This window comes from Azolla caroliniana, unplaced genomic scaffold (genome assembly GCF_043228905.1).
Source record: "Azolla caroliniana isolate FFs.n. ecotype wild unplaced genomic scaffold, voAzoCaro1.0.p SCAF_9, whole genome shotgun sequence".
Classification (NCBI taxonomy): Eukaryota; Viridiplantae; Streptophyta; class Polypodiopsida; order Salviniales; family Salviniaceae; genus Azolla; species Azolla caroliniana.
In genome coordinates this window covers 4,383,331-4,403,959 of record NW_028230444.1, presented here as the reverse complement: position 1 = coordinate 4,403,959, position 20,629 = coordinate 4,383,331, and the positions used below count along the sequence as shown (strand labels likewise).

The 20,629-nt window shown below is 36.1% G+C and overlaps 3 protein-coding genes across 4 annotated transcripts; 1 reads left to right on the top strand and 2 right to left on the bottom strand.

Annotated features, from left to right (window-relative positions):
• The first annotated feature begins 4,629 nt into the window (after window positions 1–4,629).
• On the top strand, window positions 4,630–12,669 carry LOC147859951 (putative galactinol--sucrose galactosyltransferase 2). Of its 2 annotated transcripts, none has more exons than XM_087324445.1 (15): window positions 4,630–4,844; window positions 6,551–6,851; window positions 7,499–7,764; window positions 7,854–7,944; window positions 8,154–8,202; window positions 8,288–8,379; window positions 8,482–8,583; window positions 8,672–8,800; window positions 8,943–9,359; window positions 9,450–9,591; window positions 9,750–9,817; window positions 11,011–11,145; window positions 11,226–11,443; window positions 11,565–11,653; window positions 11,927–12,669. In XM_087324445.1, exons 2-15 carry the CDS (start codon window positions 6,664–6,666, stop codon window positions 12,290–12,292), a joined length of 2,352 nt encoding a protein of 783 aa, XP_087180571.1. In that variant the 5' UTR covers window positions 4,630–4,844; window positions 6,551–6,663; the 3' UTR covers window positions 12,293–12,669. The 2 variants fall into 2 exon arrangements, with proteins under 2 accessions (XP_087180571.1, XP_087180570.1); XM_087324444.1 differs by having other exon boundaries at window positions 8,663–8,800.
• Window positions 12,670–14,740: 2,071 nt separating this feature from the next.
• Window positions 14,741–16,392, bottom strand: LOC147859950 (18.1 kDa class I heat shock protein-like). The gene is made up of 3 exons (XM_087325040.1): window positions 16,188–16,392; window positions 15,370–15,567; window positions 14,741–15,061 (listed from the first exon to the last, which is right to left on the bottom strand). Exons 2-3 carry the CDS (start codon window positions 15,533–15,535, stop codon window positions 14,799–14,801), a joined length of 429 nt encoding a protein of 142 aa, XP_087181166.1. The 5' UTR covers window positions 15,536–15,567; window positions 16,188–16,392; the 3' UTR covers window positions 14,741–14,798.
• Window positions 16,393–18,113: 1,721 nt separating this feature from the next.
• LOC147859949 (BTB/POZ domain-containing protein) lies at window positions 18,114–20,050 on the bottom strand. The gene is made up of 3 exons (XM_087324178.1): window positions 19,818–20,050; window positions 19,399–19,504; window positions 18,114–18,371 (listed from the first exon to the last, which is right to left on the bottom strand). The coding sequence occupies exons 1-3, from the start codon at window positions 19,927–19,929 to the stop codon at window positions 18,293–18,295; spliced, it is 297 nt and encodes a 98-aa protein (XP_087180304.1). The 5' UTR covers window positions 19,930–20,050; the 3' UTR covers window positions 18,114–18,292.
• Between the last annotated feature and the right edge of the window lie 579 nt (window positions 20,051–20,629).

The window sequence follows — 20,629 nt, the reverse complement described above, 5'->3', positions numbered from 1 at the left end:
TAGACAACCAATCATTTTGAATAGAAGGGAAATCACAAACATCTCGAAATATGAGCTTTAGAAAAGTCACAAACATCTTGAAATCACAAAGGTAGCTTTCTCAAGATACTAGGCTTCCTCTTTCATGTGGTTATGCTAACAAAAACATTAAGTTGTGGAGGATATGGTGTGAGCATAAGCGCAATTAACCTTCTCTAGTGAGTGAATTGGGAAGTGACATGTTTATATACATTCTTCTTATTGCAAGTATTAGCCTTGTAATGTTTGTAGGAGGAAGTGCTCCTTAGGAGCCCATGAGCAATCATCTTGACTCACTACTTTGATTGGACATTCTCTCTCGAGTCCCTTGTCCTTGACATTGAAAGGGACAAACATTGTTGGGTTAATTGTTAGGAATATGGATCTGAATCACGATGAGCTTTAGACTTCCAACACGATATAAGAAAGACATAACATAAACAAAAAAACAGAGTACACCAAAATTTTACGCGGAAAACCCAAATAGGGAAAAACCATGAGAACCGTAGGTTCCAAACAACTTCACTATGTTCTGAGTACAACCGAATACAATATCTCTAGGTTTTCATTAGAGGAATGTCTTTGCCTCAAGGCAACAACCTTGGTTACAACCTTCACCCAATTGGGTGGATAGAATAACAATGATTACAACTGAGTACAACCTCTCTAGGTTTTGACTAGAAGAATGTACATACCTCAAGGCAACAACCTAGGTTGCAACATTAATAGTGTTTTAATTATTGAAGAGAGAGAGAGAGAGAGAGAGAGAGAGTTGTAGTTTTGGCTACTATGAATATGGTGAATGAAATAGATACAAATCTTCTTAACATCCACAGGAGACCGATTAAAATCTATGATATATGTCCATAGGAGATGTGGCAATCTATAAGATAGGGTGTAGCCCATGGGGAGGATTGAACTTGAGAGAGAGAGAGATTATGTTATCATCTTTGGAAGTCAAACATGACCAATGAGACCAAAAATATCATATTTCACGTAACACATTTGAAAGAGAGTAATGACTCTTGATGTTCAAGACCTTTGCCAATGAATGTTGCAATCGAGAGTGCACATTGTGGTTGTGAGAGAAATTCGTGCAAGGATTGGGCGTCCTTGAAGATGTATGGAAAACTTGGTTGAATATGATCAAAAGTAGAGTATTGTATCAAAGTGTGATAGTCAAACTCTAGAGCTTGTTTGGGGTGAAGTGTGCATAGTCGACCATTCTCATCACTTGCCCCAACGCCCCATCTCACATTGCAATGTATGTGAGCTAAGTCACATGGAAGTAATGGGTTGAATGGCAGATAATGTGAAGGGCTCTAATATGTATCGATGTGTACGGTTTGCCTGTTCTGCGAAGAATATGGTTTTGTAGTTAGGTACAACATGTGTAGCATAATGTGTGAAGTGTGATCCTCCACATTTGCCCCATGTCATAATACATTGGCGTTGCAAAAAGGCCTCATTTATAGAGGGATCTAGTGATGCATCATGAAGTAAGTGTGTTGCATCCCATCTACCAAACCATTTTGCTATATCTTGCATCCAACTGGAACACAAAATTTTGCTTTATATGCGTCTTTTGTATCTTTTTGCTTATTACCATGCATTTCTAGGAAGTTGATGTGAGAGACCTTTTTGAACCTTAAGCATGTATTCAACAACCCTTTTCATGGCCATGAATCCATGATCTCAATGGGAAATGATTTCATCTCAAGGAGGAGGCGGGTGTATGACGTTTGTTTCATAACTTGTAGAAACTTTGCAAGAAAATGTTTTTGAACATTTGAATCAAACTATTTCTAAGTATATTTTGGGATGCTACCACCTCATACTTCCATCCACAGAGAAGCACTAGTGTGAGAACCCAACACTTAATATCTCCATGATTGCATGTGTTCTCAAATCTGTAATATGCTCTCTTTCGTGTCTCTAAGCAGCTATAACACATTCATTCCATCTATGATTTGAAGGAACTTCCAGGCAGAGAGAGAGAGAGAGAAAGAGAGAGAGCCCAGATGGATGCAACTCAGATGGTAAGGTCGCCCAATGTAGAGCAGGTGGCCATGGGTTCAACCCCTACATTCTACAATGGCATCTAGTGAAATAATATATATATATATATATTCCAAAAAAAACTCATTCCATTAGTTATAAAATTTTACAAATGAGATGATTATGTACAAATCCCTGTAGGGACGCGATAATTCCATCTTATGTGGATGCCCACTGACTCAAGAAAGGGAGAGGACGACCATTGTTGGATGAAGGCTATTCGTTGTCTTTCAACTCCATCGGAGCTGCCCTTGAGGCCATCATATTGGCTCTTTAGAGTGGCTACAATTTCACTCCATATCTCTTGTAGTAACATTGTTGGATGCGCAGTTTGGTTGGAGAAGACATGTCTACACCGTTGTTTCCATGGAATCCAAAGAGTTATTGGGCTGACCAATTCCAACACAACTTGAGATTTGTCATTAAGAGGAGTTGAGTGGACATTGCCGATGGTGGAGAAAAAAACCTCTTGTGCTTTTATCACCAAAGTCATCCCCTCCTCCTGATGCTCGTATCTGCCAATTGGGGTCTGCCATGATAGCGAAAATATATTTCCCCACTTGATTGAGCCTTGCACCTAACATATTTCATACTCCGTTGAAACTTTGTTGTTCTCCATGTGCTCAACACTTGGTCATTTCATGACACAAAGCAATCTCTATATTTTTATGATATTGCCAAGTAAATAACATCATAATTCATTGCAAAAAGAGTTACTCATGTATTCTCGATAATTATCTTATCATGTAAATGAGAGTTTGTGCTCTCAGTTTAATCACTTGTTTTGTTTGGGGGTCAATGAGGTGGGAGATGTAATTGATACTCGATCTATGCATCCCACCTAGTTATGGGTTTATTTTGCAATAACTGCGTAGTATAACATTGATTTAGTATCATTTGCTTACACAAATCGAAGAGCAACCATGAGTTAATTGGTGTTTACGTGGTCAAACTCAATTTCTACAAGTGATTACTTATCTTTTGTACCTTTGCTCCATGTAATCTCTTTTATGGCTTATCATCAAAGGCCAAACAAAATGAAAGACTTGTAGCTTTGAAACGTGGTTGATAGTTGTCATTCTAAATTGTCACTTCTCACAAAGGTCTTCGTTTAGAAAATAATGATGGGGGTTGTACCTTTGGGATTAGCTCTAACGAGACATGGGTGGGTATCAACATGCCATTATTTGTTTTGTATCATTTTAGTGGAAGATAAATACTCACCATCTCGTACAAATGTTTGATTTCTTGGTAAGTTTGGGGTTGTATTTCTCAAATTTAAAGGTTTTCTCACGTTGATGTCACAAAGACAATGGGGGTGTTTGCTAATTTGATGGTTGGCATGGACCTAGAGCATATCTACTAAAATTGAAGAGAGTATCAATGTGTCGATTTTGTTTAGTGGACCATCTCAAAATTCTTTGCTCCATGGAGTGTTTGTCTTGCCTATTGGCTAGCAACGGGCTTGGTTCAATTTCTTTGCCTTGAAACCAAACTGAACTGAACCTAACCATTTATATAAAACAAAAATAAATCCAAACCGTTTATGAACTTTCAAGACATTAAACCAAACCGTTTAAGAAAAGGTAAACAAAACTATTTAAACCAAAACCGTTTAGGGAAAAGTTAAAATCAAACCGAGCCATTTAATAAAAAGTTTAAAGCTAATCACATTTAAGCCAAACTAATTAAAAAATTAAATAAATAAAAATACACTAAATTAAATCAGCATTTATGTTTAATTAATTAATTAAATAAATAAGCATATATATTAAGCCATTAGTTTAAATAAACATTTAAGTTAAGTGAATTAAATAAACAAAAAACATTTATTAAACCATTACATTACATAAACATTGAAGGGATAAAAAAAGTTAACCCAAAAACCTATAAACCTTTAAACCAAACCACTTAAACCTATAAACCGATAAACCTCAATTTCAAAACCAAACCGAACTAAAACCGAACTGTTTATTAATAGTTAAAACCAAACCAAACCATTTAATTATTTTGGAACTTATAAACCTTTAAACCATAGTATGAACCATACGTGCATTCGCATTCGCGAATGTTTCAATAATTCGCGTAAGAAAAACACCCTCAAAGAATGATAAATACCATACTTTTGGATGAACTATTTATTAGGAGGTAAATAAGCCTAAAAAATGGGAAAAAACAAAAAAAACATTAAAAAACAAAAAAAAAAAACACAAGAATGTTTGAATAACATTCACATTCGTTTTCCAACGTAGAAAAACGAATGTTATGCTAGACGAACACGAATTTTACGTACTATGCTTTAAACCATGGCTTAACGGTTCGGTTCGGTTCGAGCCAAAAAAACCGGGCCCATTCCTACTACTATTGGTGATGCTAACATGTCTCGCTACCATTCATTTGTAGTATTTTTTCACACTTCTATTAATATAATTGATAACTTTCCACTAAAGACAGACACATTTTATTATTGTCTTCGGAGCACAAATGTGTGTGTGTGTGAGGGGTATACATTTGTAATTATCGGGAAAGCTAAGGGTATATATGTTTAAAAATCCCTACTTCTGGGTTTAAATCTGTTGCGGCGGTAGATTCTGTCGGCAGGAGCATCCGATTCAAAACATGGATTCCGCCGAAGATTCCTCCTCCTTCTGCAGCCTATCGATCCTTCTCAACACCGATGTGTATAAAGACCCCCTCAATCTCTTCTTCACTGTGCTCTTCAGCAGGAATTTGAGAAGGGCCCCTCCCTCCTCCTGCTCATTGTTTCAGTGAGTACCAATCCCTTCCTCTGTATAGATTCATCTCATCTCGTTTGTCTTTCTTTTGGCGAATCTTCATATATGATTCCTTCCTTTGAATTCTTCTTGAAAATAATGCACGTTTTTTCAACATATTTAGCTTCCCTTCTTGAACGCTTCTTGGATCATGGGTGTTTTCAACACGGATGCTTCTGGTGATCATGGGTCTTCACCATAGTTTCTTTTTCTGAATCATGGGGTTTCATAGATTCTTTTGGGATACTGGGTTCTCTTAATAGGTTTGTTTTTTTGAATGGTTCTGAATAGGGGTTTTTTGGACTGTTCCTATATGTGGGTCTTTAAGATAAAAGAATTTTTAGCAGTGGTCTTGTATTCTCATTGAAAAATTGAGCTTCTGAAGGATTCTGATCAGTTTGCGCATCACTAATTTGTTATGTAGATTTTCATCATAGAATAGTTTTTGATATGGTCTCTTATGATTTTTATCATAAAAATGTCCGACAGTTCTCTGTTTCAAAGCTTTCGTTAAGATGGTTTAATATATCCTCATTTTTGTCTTTCTGCATTCTTATTCTGATGCTATTGAACTATAGGTATGCTTTTGGTGATTTCCAAAGTTTCTCTTTCTATCCTCGGTTATATGCCTCTTCCTCTATTTCATCCATTTGCAAACCCTTCTTTGAAGGGTGTGGTCTAGCCTCCTTGAATGTTCTGATACATTTTTTTGATCAGTGATTGGTTAGAATCATGCTGATGAATGAATTTCTATGTGCATGTCTCTGCTCAATGATGCATTTTCTTTTATCATGGTTGCTGATTCATTAGTATTCTTTTCCTATATATTCATGTCTCTGTTCAATGCATATTAATGTGCTTGTGCTGACCTTGGAAGCTGCAATGCATTATTGGAATTGTCCTCCTTGAATGTTCTGAAACATTTTTTTATCAGTGATTGGTTAGAATCATGCTGATGAATGAATTTCTATGTGCATGTCTCTGCTCAATGATGCATTTTCTTTTATCATGGTTGCTGATTCATTAGTATTCTTTTCCTATATATTCATGTCTCTGTATGCATATTAATGTGCTTGTGCTGACCTTGGAAGCTGCAATGCATTATTGGAATTGTCCTCCTTGAATGTTCTGAAACATTTTTTTATCAGTGATTGGTTAGAATCATGCTGATGAATGAATTTCTATGTGCATGTCTCTGCTCAATGATGCATTTTCTTTTATCATGGTTGCTGATTCATTAGTATTCTTTTCCTATATATTCATGTCTCTGTTCAATGCATATTAATGTGCTTGTGCTGACCTTGGAAGCTGCAATGCATTATTGGAATTGTCCTCCTTGAATGTTCTGAAACATTTTTTTATCAGTGATTGGTTAGAATCATGCTGATGAATGAATTTCTATGTGCATGTCTCTGCTCAATGATGCATTTTCTTTTATCATGGTTGCTGATTCATCAGCGTTCATTTCCTATATATTCATGTCTCTGTTCAATGCATATTAATGTGCTTGTGCTGACCTTGGAAGCTGCAATGCATTATTGGAATTGTCCTCTGAAATACTCTGGTTTGCGGAAAATAACATAGAAACTCAAGGATCTTTGGGGAAATAAATGGAAACTCTGGGACTGCGTTGGGATTTTCTCCCTTTTATCCTTGTTTTGACTTGTTTGTTCTGAGTTGAACTCTGTAATGGTATGCAGCTATATTTTGGCATTCAACATCTCGCATAATAGGAGGCTTCCAAAGCACGAATTTGCTCTCGAGTTATTCTCCACTGCTTCTTGCCAAGCAGCACCGCAGACGAATTTTCAAAATGACCATCACTTCAGAGATTAACATTGTGGATGCAGAGCTCACTGTGAAAGGACATACTATACTCACCCATGTGCCCAAAAATGTTGCTCTGACTGCAACCACGGGCATGGTTACACAAGGAGTTTTCCTTGGGGCCTCATCTACGGAAAATAGTAGTCGACATGTGTTTCCTCTTGGGATATTGAAGTAAGTATGGGTATTTTTAGCTCTCCATTATTTCTTTTGTTTGGTTAACCTTAGGAGTGCGAAGAGACGGTTTGGTTCTTGTTATTGTCAACAATAGAACCGAATCAATGATGTAGTAGTTGATATGTTACAAAAACAATCTTGAGAAACCATTGTAGTTTCTGCTGTATGTGAATACAATGTGGTTATGATGATGATAACCCTCAAAGATTCTCTATCGTTTAACTTGTCAATGAACAAACCATCATGGTTTCCTCTCTATAAGTGACAGAAAGGTGGCTATGATGATAATCCCATGATGTTTTCTACTCTACGTTAATATAAACAGTGGCTATAATAATAACTCATGGTATTTTCTGCCTCTTTTAACCAAAGCATGAATACGATGATAAACCAGAATTATTCGTGCTCTATGGTTAAGCTAACAGTCTCGCCGATAAGAAGCCATGATTATTTCTTCCTATAGTTCATTAATCTGTGTTTGTAATAGCCGACAATAATTTGTATGCTATATGGTGTTTTAATGCTATGCTGTTGATTGCCCAATATTCTTTCTGTGTTTTGCTAAATCTAAAGAGTGACTATGATAATACATAAATGTTATTGTGTAGTATCTATGATAACATGTATTCTTCAACTTGGAACAGGGGCTTAAGGTTTATGTGCTGTTTCCGATTCAACTTATGGTGGATGACTCAGAGAATAGGTTCATCGGGAAGAGATGTCCCTTTTGAAACCCAGTTCCTTCTGTTGGAAGGGCAGAATGGCTCTAAGCACTCTAGAACAACAAACAGAGAGTCAAATGGAATTAATGACAGAATATACATTGTTTTTCTCCCTTTACTTGATGGGTCCTTCCGGACTTGTCTTCAAGGGAATGAGGATGATGAACTTCAATTATGCATGGAGAGTGGTAATTTCTTCCACCTTCTTTATGATTGTCTTTGATTTGTGCTGTTGTGCAGAAATTATGGAGGGGTGATCTTCATTGCTCTTATCCAGGTTGTCCAGGTGTTCAAATGACTGGTGGAGAACACTCTGTTTTCATTTATTCCGGGACAGATCCTTTCCAAGTTGTTGCTGATGCAGTGCAGTAAGTTCTTTTAAACATCAAGTTCATTAATAAGAAAATATAACATAACCCTCTCATACACGGGATTGTTTCTCATCTTTGCTATCATATGCCCTATTTTGTATGGGATCAGAAAATAACTTCTTTGCAGTAGTGAAGGTTGCTTCATTCCTGTTATATCTTGATAATACAGTTTAATGGATAAACTGTTTAAATGATGTGTTTCCCAGAGCTGTAGAGATGCATTTGCAAACATTCAAAAGGCGAGAAGTTAAAAAGGTGACGCACTTGACACATTCTTTCATGGATATCATGTAATGAAGGGAAAGTCCAGATTAATCTGTTTTGGATTTTCATTCAACAGATGCCAGGGATACTCAATTGGTTTGGATGGTGTACATGGGATGCATTTTATACAGACGTGACTCCTGATGGTGTAAGGGAGGGATTGAAAAGGTATTTGTAGGGAATTTCTTTGTCTTCTTTGAAGGTATGAAATAAACCATGAACACCTTACTGTTGGAAAATTTACTTTTTTTCTTGATTTTTGAACTGTAGCTTGAAAGAGGGAGGTACACCTGCTAAGCTCATCATAATAGATGATGGCTGGCAATCAGCAGCAATGGATGATGCAGGAGAAGACTTTGCTGCAGGAACACAGTATGTGGACTGTTATGTTTTTGTTATTTTATCAAAAAGTTATCACAAACTCAAAATTCTGCCATCAATATTTTTTCAGGTTCTTTAGAAGATTGATTGACATCAAAGAGAACAATAAGTTCTCGACGAAGAATTCAAAAGATGGCAGCAACCGAGAAGTTTCAGAAATTAGCCTGAAGCACATTGTGAATGAAATCAAGGAGCACTTTTCTGTGAAGTACATATTCTCAAACCTCTCAATTTTTTTGAGTTATATATTTCACAAGACCAAAATATCATGTGGAATTATAAATGACATTTGTATTGTCATGCGTTGAAATATGCATCTAAAAGGCTATTTTTATCTTGTGCTGTCTCAGATATGTGTATGTCTGGCATGCACTAACAGGATATTGGGGAGGTGTGAGAACAAGTGGTGCTGAGATGCAGAAATATGAATCTATAATTAAGTATCCGGTGCATTCGCCAGGAGTCTTAGGAAATCAGGCATCACTGGACTTTGCAGCAGAGAAAATAACAATGAATGGACTTGGTCTCGTTCATCCAGCCAAGGTCTTTCAGTTTTATGATGAATTGCATAGCTACTTGGCTGATGCTGGTGTAGATGGTGTAAAGGTGGATGTCCAAAACATTCTCGAGACTTTGGGTGCTGGTTTTGGAGGTCGTGTCTCTTTGACAAAGCTCTATCATCAATCATTGGAAGCATCCATTTCTCGTAATTTTCCTGATAATGGTTGCATTGCTTGCATGAGTCATAACACCGATGGGCTATACAGGTAATTTATGTAGGAAAATTAGGTAAATATAATTGCATTGGAATTTTTGTCCTGCTCTATTTTCTTTATGTGGCCTTCAATCCGTTGTAGCATCAAGCAAACTGCTGTTGTGAGAGCATCGGATGATTTTTGGCCGCGAGATCCAGCTTCACATACTATTCATATAGCTTCGGTGGCATATAATAGCATCTTCCTTGGGGAGTTCATGCAGCCTGATTGGGATATGTTCCATGTAGATTCTTGATATTCTTTGGCTCTTTTCACATAAAAATGAATATTTCTGGTGATCCTAGGTATTGTAAGCTGAAAAACTTACAATACCTGAGAAATGTTATTCAGAGTCTTGCATCCTGCTTAGCTTATAATGCTAACATGTGAAATCTTATTCAGAGTCTTCATCCTGCTGCTGAATATCATGCTGCAGCCAGAGCTGTTGGTGGGTGTCCTGTATACGTAAGGTAAGCCAACTTTGCAATTTCTCAAAACATTGCATCTTAATAACTATATTGTTCAATCTGTATCCTCATAAATCTATTCATGTGTAAATATCTTTTCAATGTGTATACCCCATGGTGAAGGGCTTAAATCAATCGTTGTAAATTATGTGTATTACTACTCCCGTGTGCTATAATACCCTGGGATATGTGAATTCTGATAGTGGTTTCCGTAAATGTTTACATGGGTATTAGGGCCCTGTAAGACTGGCACGTTACTACAGAAGCCGATAGAATATTTGTGGGATATGTAGAAAAAGTGTATCTCAAGCTATTTTTGAGAATAGTTTCTACTATCCTACAAGAATATGAGTTTAAAACTAGATTCTATTTTATTTTGCCTATACAAGTGACAGTTGAAATGAGTGACTTAATGGGGTTCTAATCTGTTGTGTATTGATGTGACAATAGTTAAAACAAGAACTATGGTTTCTATGTCATTGCTTATTACAAGTGACAATTGAAGTGAGATTTTAGAATTGGAATTCTACTCCCAAGTGACAAATCTCAAGCTATTTTTGAGAATAGTTTCTACTATCCTACAAGAATATGAGTTTAAAACTAGATTCTATTTTATTTTGCCTATACAAGTGACAGTTGAAATGAGTGACTTAATGGGGTTCTATTCTGTTGTGTATTGATGTGACAATAGTTAAAACAAGAACTATGGTTTCTATGTCATTGCCTATTACAAGTGACAATTGAAGTGAGACTTTAGAATTGGAATTCTACTCCCAAATGACAATTGACAGTTGAAGTGAGAACGAGTTTAGAAGTGGATTCTATTTCATTGCCTATATAATTGACAGTTGAAGTGAGAATGCCTTTAGAATTGGATTCTACTCCCAAGTGACAATTGACAGTTGAAGAGGGAACGAGTTTAGTGCGAGATTTTATTTCATTGCCTGTTTACAAGTGACATTGGAATGCTGATCTCAAAGATTCTCTGCTTATATATTTATGGTTTGGTATTTGTGGATTTTTCAAGTATAAATTACACTCAAAACCCATGAACAATGTTTGTAAATAACGTGTAAACTGATGGCTTTAAAATCCATTCACCTGAACTTAAATGATAACCAGTGCCTCTTAATCCATTTCAGCATGGAACCTCTTAACCCATTTCAGAATTTTTGTATTTACTTGGTTTCTTACAGTGACAGGCCTGGACAGCATGATTTCAATGTGCTCAAGAAATTGGTACTTCCGGATGGCTCCATATTGCGTGCACAACTTCCTGGTAAACCAAGTAGAGACAGCTTGTTTGTTGATCCAGCAAGGGATGGGAAAAGGTATGCTAAGAGAGTGTTAAGCCAGCCAGATGGACTTCTTGTTCCCATTGTTTACTTCGATCATATTTTCCTCTATACAGCCTCTTGAAGATTTGGAACATGAATCAGCATACAGGAGTACTGGGTACTTTCAATTGCCAGGGTGCAGGTTGGTGCAAGGAGGAAAAGACAAACGTGATACATGATAAAGAACCAGTGACGATCACTGGAAGTGTCCGTGCGGAAGATGTTGATTTGATCAGTAATATTTGCCCCGAGGGATGGACTGGTGATTGTGCTGTTTTCACCCATAAAGGAGGTATATTTATTCTCATTAAAAACTTACAAAAGGGTTCATCATCTCAAGGAATTAATGTTCCCCTTTTTATGATAAATTTAGCATTCATTCTTGTATTGTGATACATCTCATGATTTTGTAGGTGAATTAATATGCTTGCCAAAGAATGCTGCTCTTCCACTGACTCTTAAGGTTTTAGAATATGAGATATTTACTATTTCTCCATTGAAGGTATTATCTTTTTCATATTGTGCAGCATATATTTATCTTTATCTTTATATATATAATGCATATATTAAGGTAAACCTAATCACATATCTATTTAATGTGTATAGATAGATAGTTTCCATGCCCCATTCTCAGAGATGCATTGTAGAATATCCTATCCTAAAAATTGTAGGTCCTAAGAAATACAAGTATAATGATTTCATGGGTGAAGTAATGAATAGCCATTCAAGAAGCGTATATATCAATCACTAACAAATTTCTATAATGTTTCCACAGAAACTTGGTTTGGAGGCATTTGCTCCAATTGGTCTCCTTAAAATGTTTAATTCAGGTGGCGCAATAATTTCACTCGAGTATCGGCTACATGACAACAATGATCAGCATATGGAGTTCGAAGAGAAGCGGATGGACATCTTAGATTTTGCTAATTCTGAAGGAGTCACAGCCCTTTTTCCTGTTGCTACCATCCATATGAAAGTGCATGGGTGTGGAGAGTTTGGAGTATATTCTTCTGTAAAGCCACGTGGATGCTTGGTAGATTCTAGGAAGATAGACATCCTCTATGATGCTGGAAGTGGGCTTGTCACGTTTGCATTACCCAAATCTGAGGAGCAAGTACAGGATGTGGTCATTGAAATTTGAGCAAGGAACAGGAGTTCTTGTCTATTTTTTAAGAAAAATCATTTTCTTCGAGAACATCCCTTGGAGATGTCTTGGACAGTATTGTCCAAGTAAATTCTTTGCATTTGCGTCAAACTTGTAAGTGGAAGGCAGTATCATCATTCTCCTGCTTCCATATATATAAATAAAATCTCAATGAACAATCACATGGCTCTGGCTCATATGCCACATGACCAGGTTCATTGCTCTACAGGAATTCATAGGCAGAGCCCATGATTATAGGGCTTAATACAATAATACAAATTATAGTTTCCATACTCAAATGTCTATAATAGACAATGGGTTCAATACTCATAAATTCAAGAGAGAAGTTAAAAGTACATGACCAACTTATAAATGTAAGTGGGTTCAATACTCATAAATTCAAGAGAGAAGTTAATAGTACATGACCAACTTATAAATGTAAGAGAACAGTGAATTCATGTTGAAAACCAGCTAGGTTCAATTATGTGTACGTTCTCATTGCCAAATTTCAAATTACATAAGATGACCTTTTTAAGCAAGGTTATCTATTTATTTTTTACTTCATGTGAGATCTCTGGTCAAGTGAGTCCCCTTCCATTTTGAGTAGGTAAGCATGTATATGAAAAGGAAAGAATGATAGTTTTCCAGCATAAATCTTGATCTGATGGGTTTCTGGTAAAGCGTTAAAATCTGAACCAGGATGTTTCATAATATCTTTCCATAATTTCTTTGGATATCAATAATTTCTTTGAATAATTCCCATGTGATAATTTCGTTGGATCGTTGGAGATCTAATTTTTGTTACCTAAGGCAATTTTTGTAAGTAATATTTGGTTATTGACCTATATATATATATATCATTTCCTCGATTTAACTAATTTGATTAGTTAAACTAAATTTCATTATCTGGTTACTGAACTACTGTTTCATATCAGATGGCAAAGATTTATTCTTTATTGAACTCCTGGAATTGTGTTCTGCGATGTTCAATCGGCAGATTTTAAATTAGGACTATCTCCACTTCCCTGGCTGTGCACAAGGGCTATTTATTTTACCAACCAGCAATTACTAGAAACTTCAGTTCCATTCTGCCAACTTGCATCCTGCATCCTGCAATGCATGAGTTTCTGAGATCAGCTTTGTCCTAAGAGGGGAATTCTTCTATTAGATCTTGTTTGTAGACTTTATGTTATTTGTAAGCAGTCTTTTTCTGCCAGTTCCATTTTTGCTCGTGACGCTAACAAGTCACATACGCTTGCTAAAGCAACCAATTGGTGTTGATTATGTACGTGTAAAATGGCGGATGCATTCTCTGAGAAAATGAACTAGACAGCACAAGCAACCAATTGTGTATGTGCAATTGGACACTTTATTGAATATACGTTGGCAGCATGCTTTGATAATGCTCTGAAAAAAACCAAGAGACAAGACTAATGTCATCTTGCAGAAGGAATTACATGTTTTCTAGTCAATTTGATTATCTTATCCCTACCCTACTTTTAACAAAGATTTATTATACGCCTTGTGCACCGGAAACAAGCATCTTTATGAATTCCAGTGCGAAGATGAGAACGAAAGACAATATGTTCCATATACAGCAAATAATTGATTTTGAAGAGATTGAAAGAGAAAAAAACATGGTCACGTTCACAAATGGCATAATTAATGATATAAAAACCACTAAACCATTATATCGAACTGTCAATTCCAAAATTATCTTATTTACCCCTTCTGAACAAGTGCATGAGCACGGAGACAAGCATGCTGCACATATAGCAAATAGTTGACAAGACAACATGCACATAAAATAAGAGTTCAAGAGACCGAAAGACAATATGTTCCAGAATCCACATATAGCTAATAGTTGACAAGACAACATGCACATAAAATAAGAGTTCACAAGAGACCGAAAAGACAATATTTTCCACATATAGCAAATAGTTGACAGAATATTTACGTTTATCACACATGTCATATACAAATTAATGATATAAATACTAAAGATCATGTCATTCCTAAATCATCTTGCTTGGACTGGTTCGTACAAAGACAAAAACAAGCAGACAATTTAATGAGATAAATACTGCAGTCAAGAAACATAACCAAGACTACTTAAAATATGTCATTCCAAAATAGGTGTTATCTACAAAATCTTTCTTGGATCGGTTCTTACAAAGTAAGAAATGTCTGCCAAATCGCAGTGCACATGCTTCGAACAACAGTGTAAAAACAAAATCTGTATCTCTATAACGAGCTCCCCCTGTCCCGTGGTACTGTGTGCTACAGTTTTTAATATACATACATTATATTATTGTTATGTTTATGATATCTTCGCTTTCATGGAGGTTTTCCGGATCAATAAATCTATTCGGCTAATCTGTATACATACATACATACATACATACATATATATATATATATATATATATATATTCATCCATAGACTGAATAACCAGAATTCTTTATAATCTATTCATCTAATCTGTACACATACACACAACTTCTAACCAGAAATTTCGATGGTCTTGGGGGTAGGCTTTGGGATTTTTGAGATAATAAGAGTGAGCACCCCATTCTCCATACTTGCTTTCACATCGTCTACCTTTGCATTCTCCGGTAGGCGAAATCGCCGCAAGAAGCGGCCCGAAGTCCTTTCAGTACGGTGCCACCTATCACCCTCTGCTGCCTCTTCCTTTTTCCGCTCGCCACTGATCTGAAGCACGCGCCCTTCATCTACCTCCACTTTCACCTCTTCTTTTGAGACTCCTGTGTAAAGAGAGGATTGTGTGATGACAACAATTGTATTGTGTTATAACATCATTGTTAGTTTTCTTGATATCTTAAACCCCTATAACAGATACTTCTTACTCAGATGTTAGTTTTAGTTTCACTTAAATTAAATTCAGAGCATTTTTAGTGATGTCAAAAGAAACTTCACATACTCAGATATGATTTTAGTTATGTTTACTATGAATCGAATTAACCTGCTTCTACTATGAATTGAGTGGCATCAGTGCATAACTCATATGAGACAATACATGAAAGAGATGAAAAGTGTTGAAAAATAACAAGACCTGGTAGGTTAGCCTTAAATATGTGAGAATCTGATGTCTCCTTCCAATCCACGGGCACTGTAGCCACATCACGAGGAGTGGCAGAAGAGCTTCTTTTATCTCCCCATAGCAACGAATCAAAGTTCAAAGGATCAAAAACATCTGGTCCACCGAGAAGAAGTGCCATTTACAGACACACAAGAATACACTGCGAGAGAGCTGAAGAAAAAAGAAAAAAGGTACCACCAGATTATATCTCTATTATATATATTTTTTAATACTTCAAAATTTCACGAAACTATCATATTTTTATTATATATTTAAAGTTCCATCCACCACGCACATGCAAAATGAGTGCTTGTGGTGGCAATTCATGTCTGCTCTTTTTACCACTGGTCTGAGTATTCACTCTTCTTCGTCTCGGTCTCGGTCTCTCTCAGAGACAGCAAAAAATCAAAAACATGCTTTGTATGTTGAAAAAGAAGACAAATCAACTGCACAAATTAAGGAGTTGCACGAATAAAGACAACTATTCGCCAATTACATGAACATGTAAAACAAACTACCTCTACCTATTTGCTTTAGCCAGAAAGCAGGAAAAACATCTAGTTAGCGAGAAATAACTCCTCACCAAAACCGTAGAGAGAATAATGTCGACGAAAAAATCATCTTAAGAAACAGCGGAGAAGGAAAATGAAGAAAAGGGAGAGATACAATGCATCATAATCGAATTCAGGGAAAAAAGGAGCTTCATAACCATATTCCAGAAAAACACTCGCGAACAATTAAACCAAAAGAAAACAAAATGGAAGAAAAAACTGAGAGAGATTAACTCACACAGAGAAATTTCGAGCCTTTTCCCTCTTTCGAGCTTCTTTTCGTTCTTTAATTTCTGTTTCTCCTTCCGATTCTGAGGTTTTCGGTCTTTTCTGAATCCAAATTTATGGGGGGAAGTTGCAGAGCTTTCCAGATGCTTCTTCTTCTTCCTCTTTCTGCAAGCTTCTTCCTGCACTTTCCTATTTGGGAATCTTGTCTTTCCTTTTTTGGGCTTTTAGAATTATTTGAAATTATTATTATTTTGTCCACCACACATGCAAATGCAGTGAGGAGCACCATTTCATATCTCAATTGACAATGAATTAGTTTTTGTGTGGAAGTGGAAAAACTTTGTGATGTTGGGGTGGTCATGGAAACCTTAAAAATGACAGAACGTGTCGTGCCGGCGACACAATCTCACGAAAAACGTCAGTCCCATAGTTTCTTAAAAATGCTGCCAGGGACAAAAACCTGCCAGATTATGGTCAAGGCTACGTTGGGATGTGTTATTTCGATCCCCTCGTGCATCTGGATATGCGGGATGCATGTCATCCTATGTAACTTCTATTGCGAGCTTTCACGAATCTATTTGTTTGCATGCCTATTGACAACGTACTCATTCGAATCGTTTGGTCTTTGTAATATGATGATGTGACGATTCTTAAACATTGTTATCATCCTTGCCTCGTTTTAGTCAATCCGCTCGACAAAATTTTGATACTTATTACATGTTTCCCCACATGCCAATGAGTTTGGGACCGATAAACAACTCATGAATTGTGGAACTGGTCTTTGAGGATGAAATAATGTTATCTAATTTGTTTGTTGAATCTTGATTCATACAACAAAAGGGAACTCCGAACTGATTATATGGCATGTGTACAAATGTCATATTCAGGTACTTGAGTTTGAACTTCAAGGATACCTACCACATTCTACCTCTAATGTTTTCTTTTTGCCCAATTGTTTCCACCCATAAAGGGAGGATAGTATGAGTTGTATTCACATTTCAATTTGTTGACTTTTGGCACTTTTGTTTTGAAATAATAATAATAAAATACACGGTTGACAAATCAAATGTCTTCTACCAATCTCAAACCACAAAACGGGGCTTGATTGGATTTGCTTGGGCTCGTGTCTAAAATAATCATTGAAGCTATGTTCAATCTACATGCGTCACAATAGGTTGAGAAGAGTCCTACATATACCAAAATTGCAAAGAGGGTAGAATAAATAGTTGTATAGATTAGCGTAGGACATTCATTTCACACATGGTAACAATAGGTTGCTGTAATTTATCTACATGCATGATTCATGTGATGGATGTGCCTCCCTTTAAAAACCCGCCATTTATTTGGGTGCATTTGTTTCTGCCTTGCTGAATTATATATGGCACTTTGTGCGTATGTTAGGATGGATAGCTATCAATGCTCATGTAGGAACGCAGTCACTTTCATCATTTCCCTTCCGTGAATAGCTGGATCGGTTTGCAATTGTATTGGTTCAACTTTTGATGACTTATCAAGCTTGAAATCACAGCTTAAATAGTTTGAATGACTTACAGGATCTTTAATGATGTAAATTAATATATCAGTCATAAGCATAAACACCTCTTATTAACTTACCTCACCCTATGTTTTCATGGTATAAAAACAACTATCAGGATAACTCATAATATTTGACCAAGTCTACATTGGTCAAGACAAATATTATCATTTCAAGTCTGACCAATGTTTATCTAGATGAGCTATGAGATCACCATGTCATTTTGCATGACACCAACATAAAAACATCAGACATGTAACTCTGATGCGAAGAGATTCCTATCCCGCTCTTAACTTGTAATTGTTTATAGAGTTAACATCCATTTCAAACTAAACGTAAATCATATAAATAGCAAAGAGATCCAATTTCATTTATTTGGGTAGTTTCCACACATCAAACAAATCTGGTTATAAAATATGCATGAGCTATTTGATTATATTAACAAGAGAGTTCAAATTCTGTTATACCCATTTAACTTGGGATCAAATTATACAATGTGTGCAAGAAAACCCACGTTCAGAAATCCAGACATGTGTTATCTGAACAGATAGAAATCCTCAATTAAATACAAAAAATGCTTCATTCATGTGTGTAAATAGTTGGCTGCCATCATAAGCTCCAGAGTAATTTCAGGCTCAATGTGGAACTCCACTTCTTTGCCACTGCATTTAGAAGGGTCAAGTTCAGAAGAGCAGAATTAAAATAGAAATAACTCTGAAATACTCGAGTTTGTTCCCCAAATGCTTGTATGTCAATTTGAATATCAAATTATTCAATCTATTCTTTGCAATGCTCATAATGCAACAAGTTCGTGAAAGTGTAATAAATAAATAAAGGTCTTGTTTATTTCCAAGATTGGATGTATTAGTCTAAATGATTCGATCATTTTGGCATATATTGCTTCGATCTCTACATTGGCATAAGGATTCATTTCTCACATCGTCGTTAAATCTCTATTAGAACTTAAGAATATTTTATTTCTGTTTCACAGTTTGTCCTATTTGCTTTGCATCAATCTCTATGTTGACACACCAATTCAATCTCTCTCATGCAATGCATAATAATAGCGTGGTTAAATCTCTATTAGACCTTAAGATTGTTTTATCTCTGTTTCATCGGTTGAACTATCTGCTTTGATATTATGATTGAATCTCTTTTCGACATCAAGATGATTCAATTTATGTTTCACATGATCACATATCTGTTTTTGACATCATAATTCAATGTTTCTGACATGAAGAATTCAATCATGTCATTATGTTGACATAGTGGTTCAATCTGCTTCGACTTCCACATGATGCGATACCATCATCGGTCAACACTACTGTAAAGATGATTCTATCTCTATTCTCGAAATGACAATCTAATCTCCATTCTTGAAATGATATCTCAAATCTCTATTTCAAAACTCTATTTTAAATGGTGATTAGATAAAAAATTTGAGATGACTTACAGTATCTTATTTGAAATGGAAAACCTATCTTTGATTTAAAGACAGGTATTCTATCTATATTTTGACATAAGAGTGGATTTATAGTTCACATGCTAAATTCCAATTCAATACATAGTGCCAGGAAAAATTACAAGAGGAGCATACATACAGATATATAAGGAGCACACACATGTATGTACGTTCATACATATGCAGAAATCAAATCCATTAGGAAAAAATGAAGAATGAGAACAAACCTTGCAAACTGAAGGGACCAGTAGAAATACTGACAAACTTTCTCCAGAATGCGAGTGCTAATTTCGGGAAATCTCACAACACCAAATTCTGTCTCTGTAAAGCTTCCTGAAATCGAAAAAAAGGAATTGATACAGCAAATACCAGAAAAAAAGGCGGAAAAAAATGAAAATTGATGTTAGAATAAACGAATTAAAACGTAGAAAAAGAAGGAAGATGACAGGGAAAAGGGACAGAAATGAGATGAGACAAACTGAAATGAAATTTAATCAAATGAAAATAGAAAACTGACACCGAATTCATATGAAACCGAATGAAATTTAGGATGGACTAAGAAGAAATGACATGACACTAAATGGAACAAAACTAAATCAAAAGAAAAGAAAGGGAGGGAAGAGAGGGGGGGGGGGGGGGGGGGGACCTGAAGATGTGAGCATATTTTTAAGGGTATTTGAGACGAGCGCAGCAGATTTATCAATAACGAATTCGAATCCTTCTGCGCTAATCAGTTTCACAGTGTCCTCTTTCCTCATTTCTCTGTCTGTCTGTCTCCTTCGCTAATAAGGAAAGAGCGCAGGCTTCGCAACCCTAACCCTAATCGTGCAGAGTTCGTGACCCAATCCTAAACTCTGTCGTGAAAAATGGCACATTTACATATATACCTCCCTAACTGTGTATAATTCTTTTTGCTTTTTGCTTTCTTTTTTCTATTTTGCTTTTGTGCTTTTGTGCTTTTGTGAGTTTGTGCTTTTGTGCTTTTGTGAGTTTGTGCTTTTGTATCCGGCATTACCGGCAACTCTGGAATCTTTCTTCGTCTTCACACTTTTGAACCAGTAAAGACTTCGCTTGTTCACTCGCGGCAGCTCTTCATTAAAACCCCCAATTCTTGTCAGGCATATTAGAACCATGTGCAATTTGTCCTCATCCCAACAGTTGAGGCACGAAGATCTCGATCATTAGTAACTACCAAAACCCAACCACGAAACCACGGCTTAACAGCTCAACGGTTTCAAGGTTCGGTTTCAACAGTCAAAAACCGAGGGTTTAAACGGTTTAATGGTTTATTATTTTTTTTAAATTTAAAAAATTGTTTTTAAACAATCTTTTCATTTTTATACCTTAATAGGAACATCTTTAAAATTTTAAAATTTTAAAATTTGACCTAAGTTGAAAACCAAAACTGAACCACGAAACTGCGGTTTTAACGGTTTCGTGGTTCAGTTCAGGTTTCAA

Excerpts from the sequence above, each read along its gene's own strand:
- LOC147859949 (XM_087324178.1), bottom strand. The coding sequence starts at position 19,929 with ATGAGGAAAGAGGACACTGTGAAACTGATTAGCGCAGAAGGATTCGAA. Across the intron at positions 19,505-19,817 it reads AAATATGCTCACATCTTCAG|GAAGCTTTACAGAGACAGAA; the intron begins GTCCCCCCCCCC and ends TTTCGATTTCAG. Across the intron at positions 18,372-19,398 it reads TGGTCCCTTCAGTTTGCAAG|TGGCAAAGAAGTGGAGTTCC; the intron begins GTTTGTTCTCAT and ends TTCTAAATGCAG.
- LOC147859951 (XM_087324444.1), top strand. The coding sequence starts at position 6,664 with ATGACCATCACTTCAGAGATTAACATTGTGGATGCAGAGCTCACTGTG. Across the intron at positions 8,380-8,481 it reads GTAAGGGAGGGATTGAAAAG|CTTGAAAGAGGGAGGTACAC; the intron begins GTATTTGTAGGG and ends TTTGAACTGTAG. Across the intron at positions 8,584-8,662 it reads GACTTTGCTGCAGGAACACA|GTTCTTTAGAAGATTGATTG; the intron begins GTATGTGGACTG and ends ATATTTTTTCAG.
- LOC147859950 (XM_087325040.1), bottom strand. The coding sequence starts at position 15,535 with ATGGCACTTCTTCTCGGTGGACCAGATGTTTTTGATCCTTTGAACTTT. Across the intron at positions 15,062-15,369 it reads ATTTAAGGCTAACCTACCAG|GAGTCTCAAAAGAAGAGGTG; the intron begins GTCTTGTTATTT and ends CTCTTTACACAG.